Source organism: Penicillium pulvis (genome assembly GCF_028828015.1).
Source record: "Penicillium pulvis strain IBT 33274 chromosome Unknown contig_7_segment1_segment0, whole genome shotgun sequence".
NCBI classification, from domain to species: domain Eukaryota; kingdom Fungi; phylum Ascomycota; class Eurotiomycetes; order Eurotiales; family Aspergillaceae; genus Penicillium; species Penicillium pulvis.
Window position 1 is genome coordinate 47413 of NW_026643079.1, and position 18220 is coordinate 65632.

An 18220-nucleotide genomic window follows, 5' to 3' on the forward strand; every position below is an offset into this window, starting at 1 on the left:
TGGGAATAGCCGAAAGTTCCTCGGGGCCCTTTTTGCCGTGCTTAAACAATAGATAGTGTACAAAGTCCATGCGCCCGTGCATTGTCATTTTAGGATTATCGTCTCAAATCTCTACGAACTGCAAAGTATGGCTTCAATCGATACCTCGTCTCTTGTCGACCTCAACCAGGAATATGATTATGTTATTGTCGGCGGCGGCACATCTGGCTTGGTTGTCGCCAGTCGCCTGACGGAAGACCCCACATGGAGTGTTCTTGTACTTGAAGCAGGAAGCAACCGGGTTGAGGATCCTCGAATTGCAGCTCCGGGTCTGGCAGCAACCACTTACTTCGACCCTGATTTTGACTGGTGTATCACAAGTCAGCCTCAGGTAATTACAATCGCCCATTCCATATCTTGTCAACGTCTGTTTCCGCTAACAGTGCTTTTATTCCGGTTAGAAAGGTCTTAATGGACGATGCATTGCTGAGCCACGTGGCCGAACACTCGGGGGATCTTCGGCCATCAACCTTGGAATGGCTATGTACCCCAGTCAAAACGATATCAACAATTGGGAGAAACTTGGCAACGAAGGCTGGAACTGGGACTCGGTCTCTCAATACTTGAAAAAGTCGCAGGCATTCACTCCTCCTTCAGCGGAGATCAAAAAGGAACTTTCATTGGATTATATCGATCCATCTGTTCAAGGTGAATCAGGCCCACTCCAGATTTCTTTCGGGGATGGACCCTTCCATTCTTTCCTTGGAGCATGGCCCAAAGTGTTCCAGAATCTCAATCACAAGGTTAGCGGAGACCCAATGACGGGAGTATGCAAGGGCGCATACTGCAACCCAGGTACCATCCACCCAACTACTAGGCACCGTAGCCATGCTGGTGTCACATACTATAACACGGAGGTGGCCAAACGATCGAACTTGAGGGTCGTCACGGAAGCTTTCGTGGAGAAGGTTGCTCTGGTGAAAAAAGGCGCAGAAGATGCTCAGGCCACCGGTGTTCATTTCACGGGTAAGGATGGTGTCCAGCGAGTTATCAACGCCAAGCGCGAAGTTATTATGGCTGCGGGTGCCATCAAGACTCCCCATCTGCTCGAGCTATCTGGTGTTGGTGACGGTACCCTTCTTCGTTCGCACGATATTGAGCCTATTGTCGAAAATGCCAATGTCGGAGAAAATTTACAGGAACACGGCTTTGTTCCGTTCAGCTGGGAAGTCGCCGAAGGGCAGATCACTAGTGAGGCTCTCCGAAATCCCGAATTCGCTAGTGCGGCCATGGCGGCCTGGCAAGAATCCGGAGCCGGGCCTCTTGGCCTCTGCCCCTTGGTGTCTTCATACATGACTCTCCCCGAGCTGATGGATGGTGAGCTACAAAAGGTGCTGGACGAAAACCTTCAAGACAAAGATTTATCGCCGGGATTGAAGGCTCAGTACCAAGTACTGCGGCAGATGGTTGAGGACCAAAATGAGCCTACCGGTCAGTACACTTTGGCACCTTTCCAGATCTTGCCCGAGAAGGGCCCAACCCCGAAAGGGATTTTCGGCATGACGGAGCCGGAATGCTATCTGAGTATTGTCTCCGTACTTAACCGTCCTTTCTCTCGTGGGAATGTCCATCTTCTCTCCCCAGACCCCAAAGAAAACCCAGGTTTTGACCCAGGCTTTTTCTCGCACCCACTTGATTTGGAGCTTCATGCCCGCCACGTACAGTGGCTGGAGACACTTGCCTGGACCGAGCCCATGGCTTCGCTATTGAAGGTCGACGGTCGGCGCCTCCAGAAATCATCTGCTAACCTCACTCTTGAGGCCGCCCGTGAGATATCACGCGAGAGAATCATTGCCCACTATCATGTGGCCGGCTCCACTGCTATGATGCCTCGTGAAATGGGTGGTGTTGTTGATTCTCGACTGAAGGTTTACGGCACCGAGAATCTGCGTATTGTTGATGCTGGCATCTTCCCGTTGATCCCTCGAGGCAATATTCAGGCTACAGTTTATGCAGTTGCGGAGAAAGCTGCTGTCATTATTGCCGCTGATGCAAAGTTCTGAGAGCCCGTGGAACATACACTTGCGTGTAGAGCGAAAAGTTCATTGATCTGTTTGATTGTTTTGTTCTTTTCTGTCTGGAGATTCCAAGCAACGTCTTTAGTATAATTGCCGTGGTATTCGTGTCATATTTGGTTTTCCATTGGGGGATTTCAAATCTATTCAAGTTCCACAATCCTACAAATCTTTAAACAAGTGGGATGGATTTTTACATTCTGTTGCACCGTGCAGAGCATTGCACTAGCGCCAGGGCGACACTTCTCCATTGGGACACAGGTAAGTCCCACCAACCAGCTACTTGTTAGAAACAAATGAAAAGCTAGAGTGCCTCACATTTTCGAAAGCTATGGTTTTGTTAGAGTCATATAATGTTCCCCGGGATATTTTGGCGCTTAACTGTCAGATAGCACTATTCTTCCTTCCATATCTTATCATAGCTCGATATGCCATATAGCCTTACGCTCTCTTTCTCCCCTCCTCTTTTCCGCTTCTGACAGATTTTTCGCACCGTGTGGGTGCCGTCGGCAGTTAGTTCTTCTAATGCCCTGGTAATGTGTATTTGCCAACGTCGACGACTCCATAAGGCACTACACGATGGTCTGTCTAAACGAAAATTTAGCGACCTTCGGTCTTCTAAGTAAAGCGATATCTCGGCGGAGCACAAGCAAGAACTGGTCCAGCCTAGGTATCATGCACTCCTGCTCAAGGTTCTCCGGACGATTGTCAACTCGAGGACGGGAGTTTGACGGTGCAAATAAACGGAGCCTCAACAAAAAAGAGTTCAACTTCATTCTGTGGAGCTAAAATCGACAAAAATCTGGAAAGCCATGGGATCTGGCATTGCTCCATGCTCAAAATAATGCATTCCCCACTCTATATACAGTGGATGCATCAGAGACGCTATCGCTGGGCTTGCATATATGGTATTCAAGTGCCTAAAAGGGTCTGCACGAAAGCACCGTCTGGCCTTAAAGCGGCATCCTCGGCCTAGGATAAGTCATCAATAGAAATCTACTGCTCGATCACCAGCGCCCAGTAATGTAAGTTTACTTATAATCCTGCTTGTCATCATCCAGTCTCATTCTAGGGACTCACAATTTGACAATAGAATTTGACTGGCTCTCCGCCGATACCAGATAATGGCCATCACCATACCGACCGACCATCTGGACAAACAATGTACTGATATTCCAACCAAAATATATGGGAGATAATCAGTTCCTACAAGCCTCTGGTGAGATTATTTTCCCATTAAGCCAGAAGCTAAGTTCAACAGTCAATAATTCCGAGATCCCTACTTCTGCTCGGGAATCTTAACTAGCGATTGCCAGCCGGGAAAGCCCTGATGCCGATTTTTTGCCCACCTGCCCACTGAGCGTCAAGACCGTGAGGAAATGCAGTAAATATCTCTATCTATTGCTCTTCCTGTCATCCATGTCACAAGATTTATTGCGGCGCTAATTTCTCTCCTACTCCACAAAAAAACCCAAATACCTTCAGAAGGAACTATAGGAAAGATGGACCAACCTCATGGTAGATACTCCGCGCTGAGGAGGGCTGCTATCAAACATGCAGGCCCAATTTGAGCGAGCAATGTCATCAGGTTCAATATCTTCAATTACACGAGCCAATATATTACTGGTGCCACAAATTATCTTGCAAAGTAGGGAGAGCTTTGAGCAACACCAACCGGTATCACATAATCCAATGTTTCTCTATACCTGGGTCTTAACGTTCGCTACAAATCTGGACTCTATGACTTCAATGGCCTTGATGCCAGGTAACCATAGGACTGAGACTATAGAATTATGCAACGATCGGAACCCCGCAGACGCCCTACCATTCCTCAGTATGCGATGTCTCGTCAAATGCCGCAATATTGGAAGCGGTTGGCTTTATATGACACTCACAGGACGACTTCAGAATACTAGGCAGTTGCCAAATTTTGGTACCTTGCTCCAATCTCTCCAAATCTCCCACTCGGCAGCAAATCAGTGCAGAGCGAAAAGGTGGGCATCAAAAGAATGCTCGCTTCCACACCAAAAATTGGGTGCCTCGTCATCACGAATGAATTGGTAATTACTAAAATCTGACTTTCTAACTGAAAGCTGACTGTCATCATAAATCGTCACCGTATTAGAGTATGCACGGAGCGACTTCCAATCAGTCATTGAAACATTCTTAATATTCGCAGTTCTTTTTTTCTTTCATTTGATTTTGTCACATTGTCACGTTCGATCCTTCTCCGGCTTTTATGACTTGGTGTATAGGAGGATGTCAATGAATTAAAAATTCCTAATAGCGATGAGGTTTGAGCTCTCCAGGCCTCAATTCATAGCGGAAAATACTAGCTATCTCGCAAATCATTTCATACCTACCAACGATTATTTAAGGGTTCGGTCTAGGGGTGTCGAAGATAGATTCGGAGAGGCATATTTTTACATGCCCTTATGTTTGAAACGCAAGAGAGTACTGTAATTTGTTTCAACATTAACTGATGATAACAGGTTATGTATATGATATTATACATATCGCGGGTAAGCTGAGCGACCTCGGAAGCTCCAGATAATTTATATATGATTTATAGCATACACAAGTTTGATATAACCTCTTACGCAACCACCAGGATAGTGCCTTCGCAAAAATTCAGTTCAAGGCTCCATCTGCGATGCATTTCAGCGTAAATAGTGAGTGCTTTAGTAAGGTGCACCAATTAGACGTAAAGAAGGATTTGGGGGTTCGCGCTAAAGACCTGGGCTCGAAGCCGACCCACTCGGCTCCGACATATTGCCGAAACCCGACGAACAAAAGTGAGCCGCAGGATCGATCGATAAAACAGATATGATATCCAGATCTTGCTTGCCTCCTGAAATGAGCAATCCCACCCTTAGTCGCTCCCACATATCCACATTTCGATCCATGGCTGGGCTGCACCATGCTCTCCGAAATTTTCTTGTCTTAAAATAAATATCCTAACCCCCTGTCCATGGGGCTATTTGTCGACGACATGATTGATCGATCTATTAGGGAAAGGCAAGTTTAACAGTAAAAGCTGTATTGGATTAGCAAGGACATCACAATAGTTTTGAAGCCGCGCGTCATTGCGGTAACGAACAGTACGGACGATTAGGCCACGGTACGCCTTGTTAAAAATCAATCAATTTCCTATTTGAGATAAGCAACTCGTCTCCTGTGGTGGCTTTGGATCTCGATCGCGGGGAGAAGCGACGACCGTACGTAAGATCCTACATATTTGGAGTAGCTGCTTCTAGTTACATAATGTCCCCTTCCTTTCTAGGATTGGAAGGTTTGATTAGCACCGCCACTCATCTCTTTTTATGCCTTCCTTTTTCCCCACAGCCTGCGCCTCTTTGAGTGGGCCATAACTTCGGCTAGACAGCTATGTAGACAGAGGAACGAAGTGGATTGAGTAGCCTGGAAAAGGACAATCTCCCAGTCGAACCACAATTAGATCACACTAAACCAATATTACAACCAAGCATGAGTCAGCCTCGACATGCTTCAGCTGCTGCCTCCAGGCGCCACTGATTTCTCGCCAAGGTCTACCTCTATATCATCTTAACACTACTAAAACTCTTCAAGGTTTACCAGAACAAATGGGGGAAATTGGGGTCGATCTTCTTTCGCTACCACTACATCATACAGCCTTTCTCTTGGCTCATTTTCCCGGATCGCAATCATATGCAGCTGCTGGATTTAGGGCCTCGCACAAACCCCGTTCAGCTGACGAATTAGCGTTGATTATGCCGCGGTCAGCTATCGTGCTTCTTTGTTGACTTTTTATTTCGATCCAGCACCATGGATCCCCGAGAGGGATCGCCGCTGGCATTAAAAGAGTGGCGTATGAAATTACAAATGACTTTCATTCTTGGAAAGCCACAAGATAGAACTGATTATTACAGATGGAGTGAATCTTATTACGAGAATGAAACATGTATCGATGCTAAACACCGATGTACCTGGCGGCTTTCGACAAGTTCCTTCCTGGATGGATGCGATATTGCACCAAGGTAGCTAAGAGATCGATGTGGGTCCGTGGTTCTCACTGTGAAGCGAAACAAGAAAGGGATGGCCTAGCGTGGTCAACCCGGACCCCCGGTATCCTCCGGTTGGTCTCTGTTTTTTTTTTCATGAGAATGTATAGCGCTGGAAACAACGACCAATGAGGAATTCTCTCTTAGTTGTCGTAAGGCTCTGTAAGCCCTTAAGCCCTACTAGAAAATGGGGAAAGCCTTAATATACATTTTCCTGTATTCAAGAAATGTTTTTGCAGCTCCCTATTTCGTCAGACAAGATTGAATGTCGGTTGTCAAGTAGCACTTACAAATCACGCGGCATGAGAAGGGACGAATAAAGCTCATCTGGAAAGACGTGGATGTCAAAACACAAGATCCTATCACGACAACTAGCTTGCGGCGGGTGTATTAGGCTAATTACAAGCAAAATCCTGCAGGAAAACGTTTCCCTTATGCGTGTGTGCCTAGCGGCAATGTGGCGGTATCTAAGGGGATCGGCTACAAATTGTTAGATCCTTGAAAGACTGGTTCCTGGTGGGGCTCCAAGCGACTAACCGGCTCTCCTCTTTTGTACCCATCTTCATCAGTGCATGTTTCGTATTTCTCTTCTCTCCACCGCTGGCAACATTTCGGTCTCAACGCTCAACTGATAACCTTTGAGCCTAGAGTTGAAAACCATGCCCTTCAATCGGCAGGTAGAGGATCTAGAATCCTCACATTTTGCCCTAATCTATATCGATCAAAACGGAAACCTCCGTCATGAGGTTTCCCAATCTCTTATGGATAGTCGCGATACTATCTTCACCCCACGGGTCAAAGATGAATTCTTCAGGGCTATTACCCAGTCAACAGGGCTTGTGCCGCTAATTCCCTTATGTAAGTGACATGATACCCCAGGAAGGCTAGCCTGGCGGTGGTTTCTAATTCGAAAGTGTGCAGGCGATCCCGTCGCTTCGGCGCAGATATCAACACAGACGCCGTCTCGTCAGACTGTCATTGATCACGTCTTTTGCCTTGCACAGATAGGCTATGACCATCACGTCACAAACAGTAGAAGCACTAGAGGTCATGTGCAGGATTCTATGATCCCTAGGCCTCCTATCCAACCAGAACAAAGGCCACAACACCAAAATAAGCCGTACAGCAGGCGGACGAGAATAAGCAGCAATCAAGAAGCCTTTATTTCCATCACAGACAAGGGCTTTTTGCATCGGTACTATGAGAAAATATGGGAAAACTTTCAACAGACAAATTGTCGCGTCCTAGCAAAAGCTTACGTCAAGCTGATTGAGCCTCGCAAGCAGGTAACTTACCCGTACAATGGGCGGAAGGTTATTGCTGGGAAGACCCATCAATTAGACCCCAATGAGACCAAGCCACCGTGGTGGCCGACTGGGGTGAGCCACCGAGAGCCAGATCATCTCCCTAAGGCCGGTGAGAGAAATCCTGTTTCCATTCCTCCTCCCCTCCTGGCTCCTACACCTCTCCAGAATACTGATGACCGAGAGAGTGAAAGAACGCATCCGACTTCTTGTTTACATCCTATGCGAAATGCGCACTAGCTATGGAATTACCGCCCATAAGCTGAAAGCAGCAGAACAGCATATCCGCAAGCAAATACTCCCCATAGAGCGCTTGAGGCTATTAGACGAAGTCTATCGGGTTAGAGAGGCAGAGGAGAAGTTCCAGGACGGGTTTATAGGTAATATTCCTCCTGCAAGTAAATATGATGATATCATGGACTCATGCTAGTTCCAGATGGCAAGACCATAATTTCAATTTCCCGATCGAATGTACCAGACTCAGCAGAAGGAGTCATCCGCCCGGGCAAGCGTAATCAAACAGATATCTCAGTCGACAAAGGTCCTACCTCCAAAAAAGCCAAACCAAAGCAACTACCTTCATGCGGTGGGTCTTCCTCACAGACAAAAAAACCAGAGTCTTTCTCCGAGGCCTGTAAAGACCATCCACCAAACCCTCCTTTAACTGCACATGGCCCAATTTGGTATACACAGCAAGGCTTCTCCATATGCCATAGCTATAGCCCTGGCTCAGCATCATTATATCCACAAGCAATGATAGAACGACAGCACTCTGGGTCTGCTCTTTCCACAACCACAAGTCCAACGGCCCTTGAATGTTCCTCTTCCGCCTGCCTGGGCTCTCAGCTTTTTCTAAATGGGGCCTATCATGATACTGGCGGCTTCTCTCGATCTCAAAATGGCTTGGACTCAGAGCAGTCGGTTCCTGATGCTTTCGAAGATTTGATGGGAAACTATGCTCTCTTCTATAGTCTGTGATATGTAGGCCATTTGATTTTTTTTATCAGACTCCTATAATATCCGTTTTCGTTCGTGATAGAGCCGGCGTGAACAGATGGGAGGAATGATACATCTCTGGCACGAACTGTCTGATCCCGTTCGAGCAGCAAAGGGGATAGGTTTGTTTAACATACAAAACGAGACATGCATATACAAAAGATGTGCCATTATTCAAAAAATGCTTCTCCTCGTCGAGAAATAACTATATAGATTTGAAATGATCCAAGCCGATTTGTGAATAGCACAGGATCCCCGAAGCGAGCCATGGATAGTCACCGATGATACGAATTTCTATTCGGAGCCGCTATTACGCTGACTAGGACCATTGATTTTATGGATCATATCTCTCCTTACTGTTCATATGCCTGAAATTAAGCACCTGCCATGTAACTATCACAATATCTATTTTTCCATAATATTTAGAGACATTTTCCTATTAAAAGACATTATATAAACAAGACCATGTCTGGCTTGAGAGACATTTGAGTGGGACAAGATTATTTTCATACGTTCGAGGCACGATAAAGATTCCTTTGTGGATGTCTTCTAATCCTGATAATGAACAAAGCCGCTGTACTACTTGTTCATTGTCACTATCGATATAATTTCGTTAACCCCGCGAAGTAGGAGCATTCTCACAACTTTGTCATAGCCGTACTCAGCGTTAGTATCCATTCCCATCTGGCACTGCGAATCATCCATTGACTCCGAATGAGAAACATAATATTGCAAATCTCACTCCGTTCATTCTTTGCGGCCTTAAATATTGCGATTCCTCTTTTGAAATCAAGGCCCTGACGTTTAGTCCTTGTCGAATAGTACGTTGACGATTTTCTTATGCTCCCTTTTTGCGGCCAAGAAAGGCGCGCCATTACCAGCTCGATTTGGGGGCTTTATATCCACACTTTGATCCGCTTTGCTATGACGCACATGAAATCCCTTTTTCCCACGCACTGTATGCATATGGTCCACGAATATCTTTTAATTAAGATCAGTTCATGAATTTAAACAGTTGTTTCATTTCAAAAGATTATCACCATTCAAGACGATCATCGTACACAAGATTAACATCAAACCTCTGTTTCCCTTTCCAAACCTTGGGGCCCGAGTTACAGATGGCAATGATATCTCGTAAATCACTTATCATACCGCCCGGTCCACTAGCAAAGACCGTTGTTGGACCTTCTACTGTATCCTGCAGGAAACTGTTGACCAGATTCAATAAATTCGGGTGCTTGCCACCGTCCTGTTTTCCTCCGCCTAATTTCTCCACTGGTGCAGGTTTTTCACAATCACAGGATGTGGGGGAAAGGGAGGATTGTGAAACGCCGATAATCTTTTCATCCATGTCTAAACCGGACAAGTTGCAGGACGTATGGTCATTGATTGACGGAGGCATGCTGTTGACATCCCTAGTCGCAAAGATCTTGATATGGAGATTCGAACTTTTCCGGGCTTTTTGTAGGAGGTCTAGTTCTGGGCCAATCCAAGCAGTATTAGAGCCATGACGAATGGCCCAGATCAATTCAATCTTTCGAGTTGGTTGGATTGGTTGCCGTGCAAGCTCGAGGAGCACAGGTAGGACGTATGTAATGCCAGTACCGCCAGCAATGCAGATGATATTGGTTTGCGGCGTTAATCCGCTCGTGATATCGTCACCATATGGGCCTGTGAGGATGACTGGAGTCTCAAGATTGCCCTGTGCAGCAAGCGAGGCAAGCTTCTTCGTTTCTCCACCTTTTGCCCGGATAAGGTACGAATGTTTCACTTTTCCCTTTTCCACAATCGGTGCATTGAGGGGGGTAAAGGGATGGGACTGCCAGATACTGGACTGAGTAAAACACAAATAATAATGCTGGCCAATGGCCCATGGGTCCTGGGCGCTGTCCAAATCCAGACGAATAACGTCCCCGTGTTCCTGATCCGGGAACCGAGTCAAAGCTGCTTTCACGGCCTTCAAAGCGAATATCCCAGGGTGATCCAGACGTTGGTGTAAAATTGCGGTGCGCACGAAACGAGCACCTCGATCCAGAAACCAGAAGATCAAAGATGGTAGCAGGAAGCACTTCAATTGCTTCCAGTGGCCCCAGCATGCACCGATGTACACCATTGCAAGGACATAGTGAAGCTTGCGAAAAGTCTCATATCCGGTGAATTTGATGCCCCATGGTGTACTCAGCACGAAGAGGAGAAGGAGCAATATCATGGCAACAATGCCCCAAACCATGTATGTTTGGGTAATCCACTCAATACCGACGGATGGTTGTGGCTGGTACAGTCTCAGCTCAACTATACACCAGCCAATAGTGTGGAGAGAACTTTGCACAAAGATGATGTAACCAAGCCAACGGTGGAGGAAGTTGAAGCTTTGATACGGTAAGCCGGTGATTAGTGAAAGGAAGGACTCCCGACTACTCAGCATGACGGAAAGTGGGGTTAGAGCAAATGCGAAGATGCCAACGCGATCTGCCCAGGGCCCAATGCTGCTGCGAGTCTGGTAAAGGCCAGGCACAGATGACACAGGAGTGGTCCAAGTGTGGTAAGAGATCCCAACGAAGCTGAAGATCAAGAGGTAGCCTACCAGAAGAGTGAGGACTAAAACCTGAAGCCGCGTTGTTCGTCCAAAAATTACGCGGGCTGCATCAGGCAAGAGATATCTGCGGGAGAAGGCAGCAAGAGTATTTTTAACCCGGCGAAGCCCACATGGATAAGAAGTAGCCGCGATTGAATAATTAGCCGATGAAGCTACCTGGTGATAGATAGCCCATATCAGGAGAATGCCACCTATGGCACACCACATAATGCCACTGTACAGCATCCCCCGGTCGTGGGATGCGTAAACGACATCCAGATAAGCACAAGAGCCGGCATCGCTGGTACATGGTAGGGCGCGATCTGCATACCCCCAATGTGGCTCTAATATTGTGGCAGCGCTGAAATTTTGGATGTGACGAGGATTAAGCTTCGCGAAAGTCATGGTGTCGTATAATAATGTCGTGTCGTGTGCATTACACGCCTCAATTCGGTGGAGGTTGGGGTTCGACTTCAATTCCAAGTGCAAAAACAATTAGCCGGAACAGAATGGTACCATTCAGTTATGCGACAGGGGAAGCTTCGGGGTTGTATTGGGCATGGCGGTTGTTATTGTTATCGTCTCTTGTCCGAGGAGACTGAGGGCTCTTGTAGGAGTGACATTTTGTGGAATTTGACGCGCGAACATTTTCATTGATCAATTGAGGCCATTTGAGCAGATTTTTAAAACGCCATGGCGGTTTCCGCAGTCCAAGTGCTCCACTTGGTCTACGCTTCAAGAGGATTGGCAACATACCAAACCTGCTATAAGGTCGCGGGGGTATCTTCGACACATATTCACCATTACGCGGACCCATTCTATCATCCTCGTCCATTTTTCCGCCATATCCTCATCATGGATATGAGTTCAAGTGACAGCACCGAGTGCAAAATCTCGGTAAGTGCCAAGGCGAATTTCTTGGCCCGAGTGGTTCGCTTATGAATTCCAGATGCTGTTCAACTTCTACACCACAGACGCCTGCTTCCTGTCGGCTGGATGGCAGATCCAAAATAATGGAATGTTTGCTGCAACCTGCATTGGGGTGATGCTGCTCGTCATTCTGGTCGAATTTTGTCGCCGCATGTCTCGCGAATACGACAACTTCTTGATCCGCCAGTTCCAGCGCCAAGCCGCGCATGCCACCTTTGCCAAGACTCGTGTGGGCGAATCCGCCACATTTCGAGCGACACCATTTCAACAGTGCATTCGCGCTGTCCTACATGCGGTGACCTTCGCCGGAGCCTATATTACTATGCTCCTGGCTATGTACTTTAATGTTTATGTGATAATCTGCATTTTCATTGGAGCGGGGCTAGGCAAGTTCTTATGTGATTGGATGGTGGTTACGGTTGGCATTGATGTGCATGCAGCACAGATGGAAGAAACGACCATCTGCTGCGATTGATACCCTGCTATTCAAAGATTTATTATCATTTCGAGAGAAATCTACACACTTTCCACGTTCGACAGGAACAGCATCACTATCAACGCCCTGATGGTTAGTTTAGGATCAAGATTGACTAGTAAACAGTGTTGTCCACCCCGAGGCACTGATTGTCTCACCTCAGTCGAGTATCTTCACTATCAGTAAGGTATCTGTGTTGACTATGAAACGGTCTAAATCAAGGTCGCTATTCAGATCTGTAAGGTATTATATAGTGCGTCAGTATGGAACACACCTGGACCGCCCCTTTCTACCAGCCACTATTTCTACCTAGCTCCTGGAATGATCTGGTTGAGCTACAGGATGCGATGGTTGCTCTTAGTAAAATGTGGCACATAAGTAGATCACAACTACAGTAAACATCTTTATCGACGTGTATCGTACATCATCTGACAATACCCGTAATGTTCGTAACTTCGAAAACTTGGTGGGTCTTCGGCCAATCATCTGATTGGCAGGCGAAGATCGATCGAGATCATCTTAAAAGAACTCGCCTTCCCCATCCTTTCTCTTGCAAACCGCTGACGCTGGCACGCAACCTGCTACCCCAACACAATGGCTGAATTTCCACAATCCACGATGGTCCCGGTCCCTGCAGACGAGAGAATAGATGACTGGGTCAGCACCATCGATCCAACAGAACGACGAAGACGCCAAAATCGAATCAACCAGCGGGCCCACCGTACGTTCACCAACACTGCACAAACACAACACAAAGCTTACGTAGCACAGGGAGACGCCAGCGCGTCCAAACTAGAGATAAAGATATCCATCCTAAGAGTCTAGTGATCTCTTACCCAACACCCCCACCATCAACCACCCAATCGGTCATCCAAGGCGGTCAGGAACTCAAGGCGCGGAGATGCATATCGCCTCATACACGAGACCTACTCCTCGCTCAATTCACAAAAGCCGCATACCAAAGCTACATGCTGGGCTCTCCTGCTCCAGACCACCTCCTCATGCTGACGAAACTCAATGTTTTCCGCGCATTCGGACACAATATGCGACTGATTGGCACGGACTTGGATGAGATGAACGATGACGCAATTTCAAGATTCAATACAATCTTACCTTCTCCACCCCCCAACATAGGCGAATCGTCGCCTAACCAGACTGCGGAGATTCAATTACCTGTTAGTCTCCGGCCGACCAAAATTCAACGAACAATCCCTCATCATCCTTGGCTGGATTTTTTTCCTATACCCAAGATGCGGGATAACCTGATCCAAGCAGGAGATGAGTGGAATGACGAGGAATTATGTTTGGAAATTATGGGGTTTTGGACGAATGCTTCGTCGGAAGACGTGGGGCTTCTAGTCTGGGGGGATCCCTGGGACGTTCGGAATTGGGAGCTCACGGAAGCATTTTTGAAGAAGTGGCAGTGGGTTGTAAGGGGATGTCCGGAATTGATGAATTCTACGAATGCGTGGCGAGCCAAGAGGGGGGAGAAGTTGATTTTTCGATATTTATAGACGACATTTTAATGCAGTAACGAAGGAATGTGTATATAGTCGTGGAAAGTGTATCTTGGAACTGCGCTAATGCGGGCTGCTGACATGGCGCAGGGCTTAACGAAGATATTCATCTTTATAACCAATGATATCTCAAGGATATCGTCGCGATCCACTTTGGATTCGGAAGTCTGTACTGTAAATTTCAATACTGTAAGGTAATATTTCAGAATCCCCATCCTTAACAAGTCACAGGCAGTCTGTGCAGATATCATATGACATTATTCGTGACAATACTCATCTAAATCCCAAGGTCCATCTATCTCATCTAGAATCTATAGCCAAGTTCTAAGTAACATGTTCCTTTTCTTCTTCTTTCGGGATCCGCACCCAAATTAGAGTGATCAGGGCAGCAACAACCTCGGCAGCCAAAGCAAACCACCAGACAGCTCGAAGTCCCTCTAAACCAATACTCCCAGATGCATCTTTAGCAACCTTATTTCCAATGGCATCCCCAACAGCCGTCATAACAGCATTACTCAAATTCTGCATCGTAACGAGCAGACTACCAGCACTCCCTTGGTAGGATCGACGCACATTACTCGTAATGTAGATTGATGCTGCCGCGAACGATAGATCAGGTCCAAATGTCACGAGAGCGATTCCCGGAAAAGAAAGCGGCCAGTAACTTGTACCAGCATTCTGTGGGAGGAAGAATGCCGGGCCCAGCGCAAAGGCGACCATGGCGGTGAAATAAATATAATGGCCGGGGACGATATGAAGAGTCTTACTCACCACCCACGTTGCAAGAACCCCAACGATGGCATTTGGGAGGAGATAAAGAGCACAGGTAAGCGGACTGTGTCCCTGGATTCGAAGCAGAAATTGAATCGCGTAGAATTGCCAGCAGCCGGAGAAAGCCCCGTAGCCTAGGAAATAGGCAATCATGAGTGGTGTGAATCCCTTTGTCTTCCAGAGTCGATTAGGGATTAAGGGGCGTGCAACCCAGCGTTCGACGAAGAAGAACCCGATCAATAGGAGAATCCCGACTATGACGAGTGCGTATGTGTAGGGGGTCCACTCGACCACGGCTCCTTGAGTAAGACCGAAAAGGAGGCACACGCAGCCCGTGACTGCAACTCCCGCTCCAAGAAAATCAAACTGGCGAATCGAGGGCGCTTCGGTGCCGGCGATATCGGCCATTGGACGAAGAGGTGGGATTACCATGTAAGCGGCTACCAAACACATGCCCGAGATGATCGCATTAGATCCAAAGATCCACCATAGACAGGATTTGAATGCTCCACCCTGGATCCCACCTAGCCAGAAGCCGAATGGCGATGTGGCGGACATTGCAGAGAAAACTTTGTTCTTCCGCAGACCGGGTTTATAGATACGACCAAGAATGCTCATTGATCCGGAGACCAGCACTCCGATCGCAAGACCCTGCATTGCGCGAACGATATAAAAGAGAATCACCTTCTCCGGACTAATCGACCAAACACCGACGATGTTCCAAATGGTCAACCAGGCGAATGCACCGACCATGATCATTCTCGGTGGGGTCAGATCCGTCAACGAACCAGAAATAATCACCGAAAGACTCAATGGGAGTGTATAGGCACCCAGCAGCCATGGAAGCTGACTATTAGTGATCCCCAATGCGCGCCTCAGCGTGATCTGGTTCACAGTGATATCTCCAAGTAGGAAAGCGAAAAACATCAGTCCGGCCGAGCAGACAAATACAAATATCAGCTCGGACGTGAGACTGCCTAGTTCAGGTGGGACGCCCTGGTATTTCGCTAGAGTCGGCGATCCGGCTTCTTCCGCCAGGCCGGGCATATGTTTGATTGAGCGGCGGGACTGCACGATGCCGAGGTCGAAATGTCCTTCTTGCTCGGGCATGCTCGACATCGTCCGAGACAAATTCTCCAGCGCTTCACCCATATGAGAGTTCCCACGCGGTCTAGTGGGGATCGTGTGCAACTCGCCATCTTGAGATTGTCGATGAAAATTTCCATCCTCGAAGCTTCCTCTGGTGGATGCAATGGTCGTTGACAGCGAGAGCATGGAATTGGCTCTTGTGTTCGCAGCAGTTGATCCCAGGTCATCATATTGAGTGTAGACGCCCGTTTTGGTGTCTCCACCTGAACCCACGGCTGGGGCCATACTTGCTAGGAACCCAGATGATTTGGAGATTCGTGTGTACTTATGACAAGTTCATTGACTTTGATTTAGAGACTGAAAATTAGGAATCGAATATCAGTCGTGTTTTCAAAGAGAACAGAAAGGTAAAAAAAAAAAAAAAAAAAAAAAAAGAACGAAAAGTTATAAGATAAGAAGCAAACTGTCAGCTTCGTGGGGTTCAGTAAGTGGGTTGAAGTGGATACAAACCGCTAGACAGATTTTTAATCGGAAAACAGTCTCCGTTCTTTACTTCGGTACTTAAAACTCTTATCATTACTGGATCGCGTAAAAGATCGATTTAGACAAGCAGAATTTTCTTTCTTGACTCATACATGCATGAAGCTACGTGTAATGATAAGCTATACTAGATCCAATCAAACTGATCGCCCAAATACTGATGAGCACGGGCGTCACCAGAGCGAGCATGACCTTCGAAGTTTTCTGCACGTGCAGAGCGACCACAAAGACGACCCAGTTCGCCACTTTCCTGCTCGGATGTAACTTCTTGATACGTAACAGTTTTCAGGTACTTGCCAACCCACAGACCGCCAGTGTACCTGGCTGCACCACGAGTGGGGAGGACGTGGTTGGTTCCAATGCATTTGTCCCCATAGGAGACACAGGTCTTCTCCCCCAGGAATAATGCTCCATAGTTGGACATCTTTTCCAGAGCCTCGCGCGGGCTTTTGGTAAGGATTTGGACATGCTCGTATGCGTACTCATCTGCGAGCTTGTATGCCTCATCGAGGTTGTCCACAACAATGACCTCGCCGAGGCGATCCCAGGATACAGCTGCGATGTCGGCCGTAGGGAGAATCTTGAGCAGACGATCGACTTCTGCGATAGTCTTCTCACCGATTGTCTTAGAGTTGGTAATCAGGACAGCGGGGGGAGTCGGGGCCGTGCTCGGCTTGAGAGAGGAGATCAGTGGCTAGAATGAATGGATCGGCGTGCTCGTCGCCAACGATCAGAATCTCGGTTGGTCCGGCGGGGAGATCAATGCCGATTTCTTCGCCGAACAGCTGCCGCTTGGCCTCGGCGACAAAGGCATTTCCGGGTCCAGCGATGAAGTCTACCTTCTTCATTGTCTCGGTTCCGATGGCCATTGATGCCACGGCCTGGACACCACCCAAGACATAAATATCATCCGCACCAGCGAAGTACATGGCGGCGACGGTGTTGGCCGGGATCTTTCCGGCGATCGGAGGGGTGCAGGCAGTGACATGGGGAACTCCAGCGCATTTGGCAGTGAGAATGGTCATATGGGCTGAGGCGAGGAGGGGGTAGCGACCACCAGGAATATAACTGCACATAATCAGAATCACCAGTCTCCACAAGGGGGTCGGGGATCCTCACGCTCCAACGGAGTTGATTGGGACATTCTTGTGGCCCAGATGCACACCAGGTCGGATTTCCATCTCGAAGTCCTTAATACAGGCCCGTTGAGCCAGTGCAAATGTTCGAACATTCTCCTGCACCTGCTTGATATCATTGATGATCTGCTGCGGCACAGTGGAGATGATTGACTGGATTTCTTCTTGTGAAAGCTTGAAGCTGACGGGACTCCATTTGTCAAATTTCTCTGAGTACTTTCTTACCCCCTGATCGCCGGTTGCACGGATTTCATCAATCACACCCCGCACGATTGCTGTAGTGTCCACCTTTGGCGTAGAGGCGATTTCTGACACATTTCGTTGCTTAAGCTTGAGGGCCATGGTGATTGCAGTTGTCTGATTTTCCTGGTATCTTGCCCGATGCTCTAACTTAGTATTCTTATAATAAACCACATACGCGACTCGTGACGCGCCTGAAGCTTGTCGCAATCGGCCTCGGCGCCGATTCCGATCCATTCGAACCCCGCATATTCGGATGAGCGTGGAGACCACGCCTCGGTATGTGGGGGGGTTGGGTTGTTCTGCGACCCGAATTGCTTCACGAAGAAAGGATACGGCATTCGTATGTCATTTGGACATATGTCCAAACTTTAGGCCTTGCAGCAGAGTTTCACTAGGACAGCTGGCATAAGACTCACTGGGGTGCCTCCATGATCTGGCTACCAGATCCTTTAGTTTGATTGTTATACTATGCGATTGTTTCATCCCCTTTCGCATCATTCCGACCTGGAATAACTTTTACTAGCATGATGTTTCCAGATGAGCATTCTCA

General features: G+C 47.6%; 7 protein-coding genes across 7 annotated transcripts; 4 read left to right on the top strand and 3 right to left on the bottom strand.

Annotated features, from left to right (window-relative positions):
- Positions 1-115: 115 nt before the first annotated feature.
- Positions 116-2042, top strand: N7503_007949 (GMC family oxidoreductase; the record flags this gene model as incomplete). Its single annotated transcript, XM_057067496.1, has 2 exons — positions 116-370; positions 441-2042. The coding sequence occupies exons 1-2, from the start codon at positions 128-130 to the stop codon at positions 2040-2042; spliced, it is 1845 nt and encodes a 614-aa protein (XP_056918351.1). The 5' UTR covers positions 116-127.
- A 4711-nt stretch (positions 2043-6753) lies between these two features.
- On the top strand, positions 6754-7828 carry N7503_007950 (DUF2841 domain-containing protein; the record flags this gene model as incomplete). The annotated part of the gene is made up of 3 exons (XM_057067497.1): positions 6754-6952; positions 6983-7510; positions 7593-7828. 3 exons carry the CDS (start codon positions 6754-6756, stop codon positions 7826-7828), a joined length of 963 nt encoding a protein of 320 aa, XP_056918352.1.
- A 1602-nt stretch (positions 7829-9430) lies between these two features.
- On the bottom strand, positions 9431-11374 carry N7503_007951 (ferric reductase family protein; the record flags this gene model as incomplete). The annotated part of the gene is made up of 1 exon (XM_057067498.1): positions 9431-11374. The coding sequence occupies one exon, from the start codon at positions 11372-11374 to the stop codon at positions 9431-9433; it is 1944 nt and encodes a 647-aa protein (XP_056918353.1).
- A 450-nt stretch (positions 11375-11824) lies between these two features.
- On the top strand, positions 11825-12374 carry N7503_007952 (copper transporter family protein; the record flags this gene model as incomplete). The annotated part of the gene is made up of 2 exons (XM_057067499.1): positions 11825-11866; positions 11919-12374. The coding sequence occupies 2 exons, from the start codon at positions 11825-11827 to the stop codon at positions 12372-12374; spliced, it is 498 nt and encodes a 165-aa protein (XP_056918354.1).
- Positions 12375-12938: 564 nt separating this feature from the next.
- N7503_007953 (DUF3425 domain-containing protein) lies at positions 12939-13888 on the top strand (the record flags this gene model as incomplete). The annotated part of the gene is made up of 2 exons (XM_057067500.1): positions 12939-13095; positions 13146-13888. The coding sequence occupies exons 1-2, from the start codon at positions 12969-12971 to the stop codon at positions 13886-13888; spliced, it is 870 nt and encodes a 289-aa protein (XP_056918355.1). The 5' UTR covers positions 12939-12968.
- Positions 13889-14215: 327 nt separating this feature from the next.
- On the bottom strand, positions 14216-16036 carry N7503_007954 (uncharacterized protein; the record flags this gene model as incomplete). The annotated part of the gene is made up of 1 exon (XM_057067501.1): positions 14216-16036. The coding sequence occupies one exon, from the start codon at positions 16034-16036 to the stop codon at positions 14216-14218; it is 1821 nt and encodes a 606-aa protein (XP_056918356.1).
- Positions 16037-16418: 382 nt separating this feature from the next.
- N7503_007955 (histidinol dehydrogenase family protein) lies at positions 16419-17769 on the bottom strand (the record flags this gene model as incomplete). The annotated part of the gene is made up of 3 exons (XM_057067502.1): positions 16419-16964; positions 17020-17359; positions 17411-17769. 3 exons carry the CDS (start codon positions 17767-17769, stop codon positions 16419-16421), a joined length of 1245 nt encoding a protein of 414 aa, XP_056918357.1.
- Positions 17770-18220: the final 451 nt, after the last annotated feature.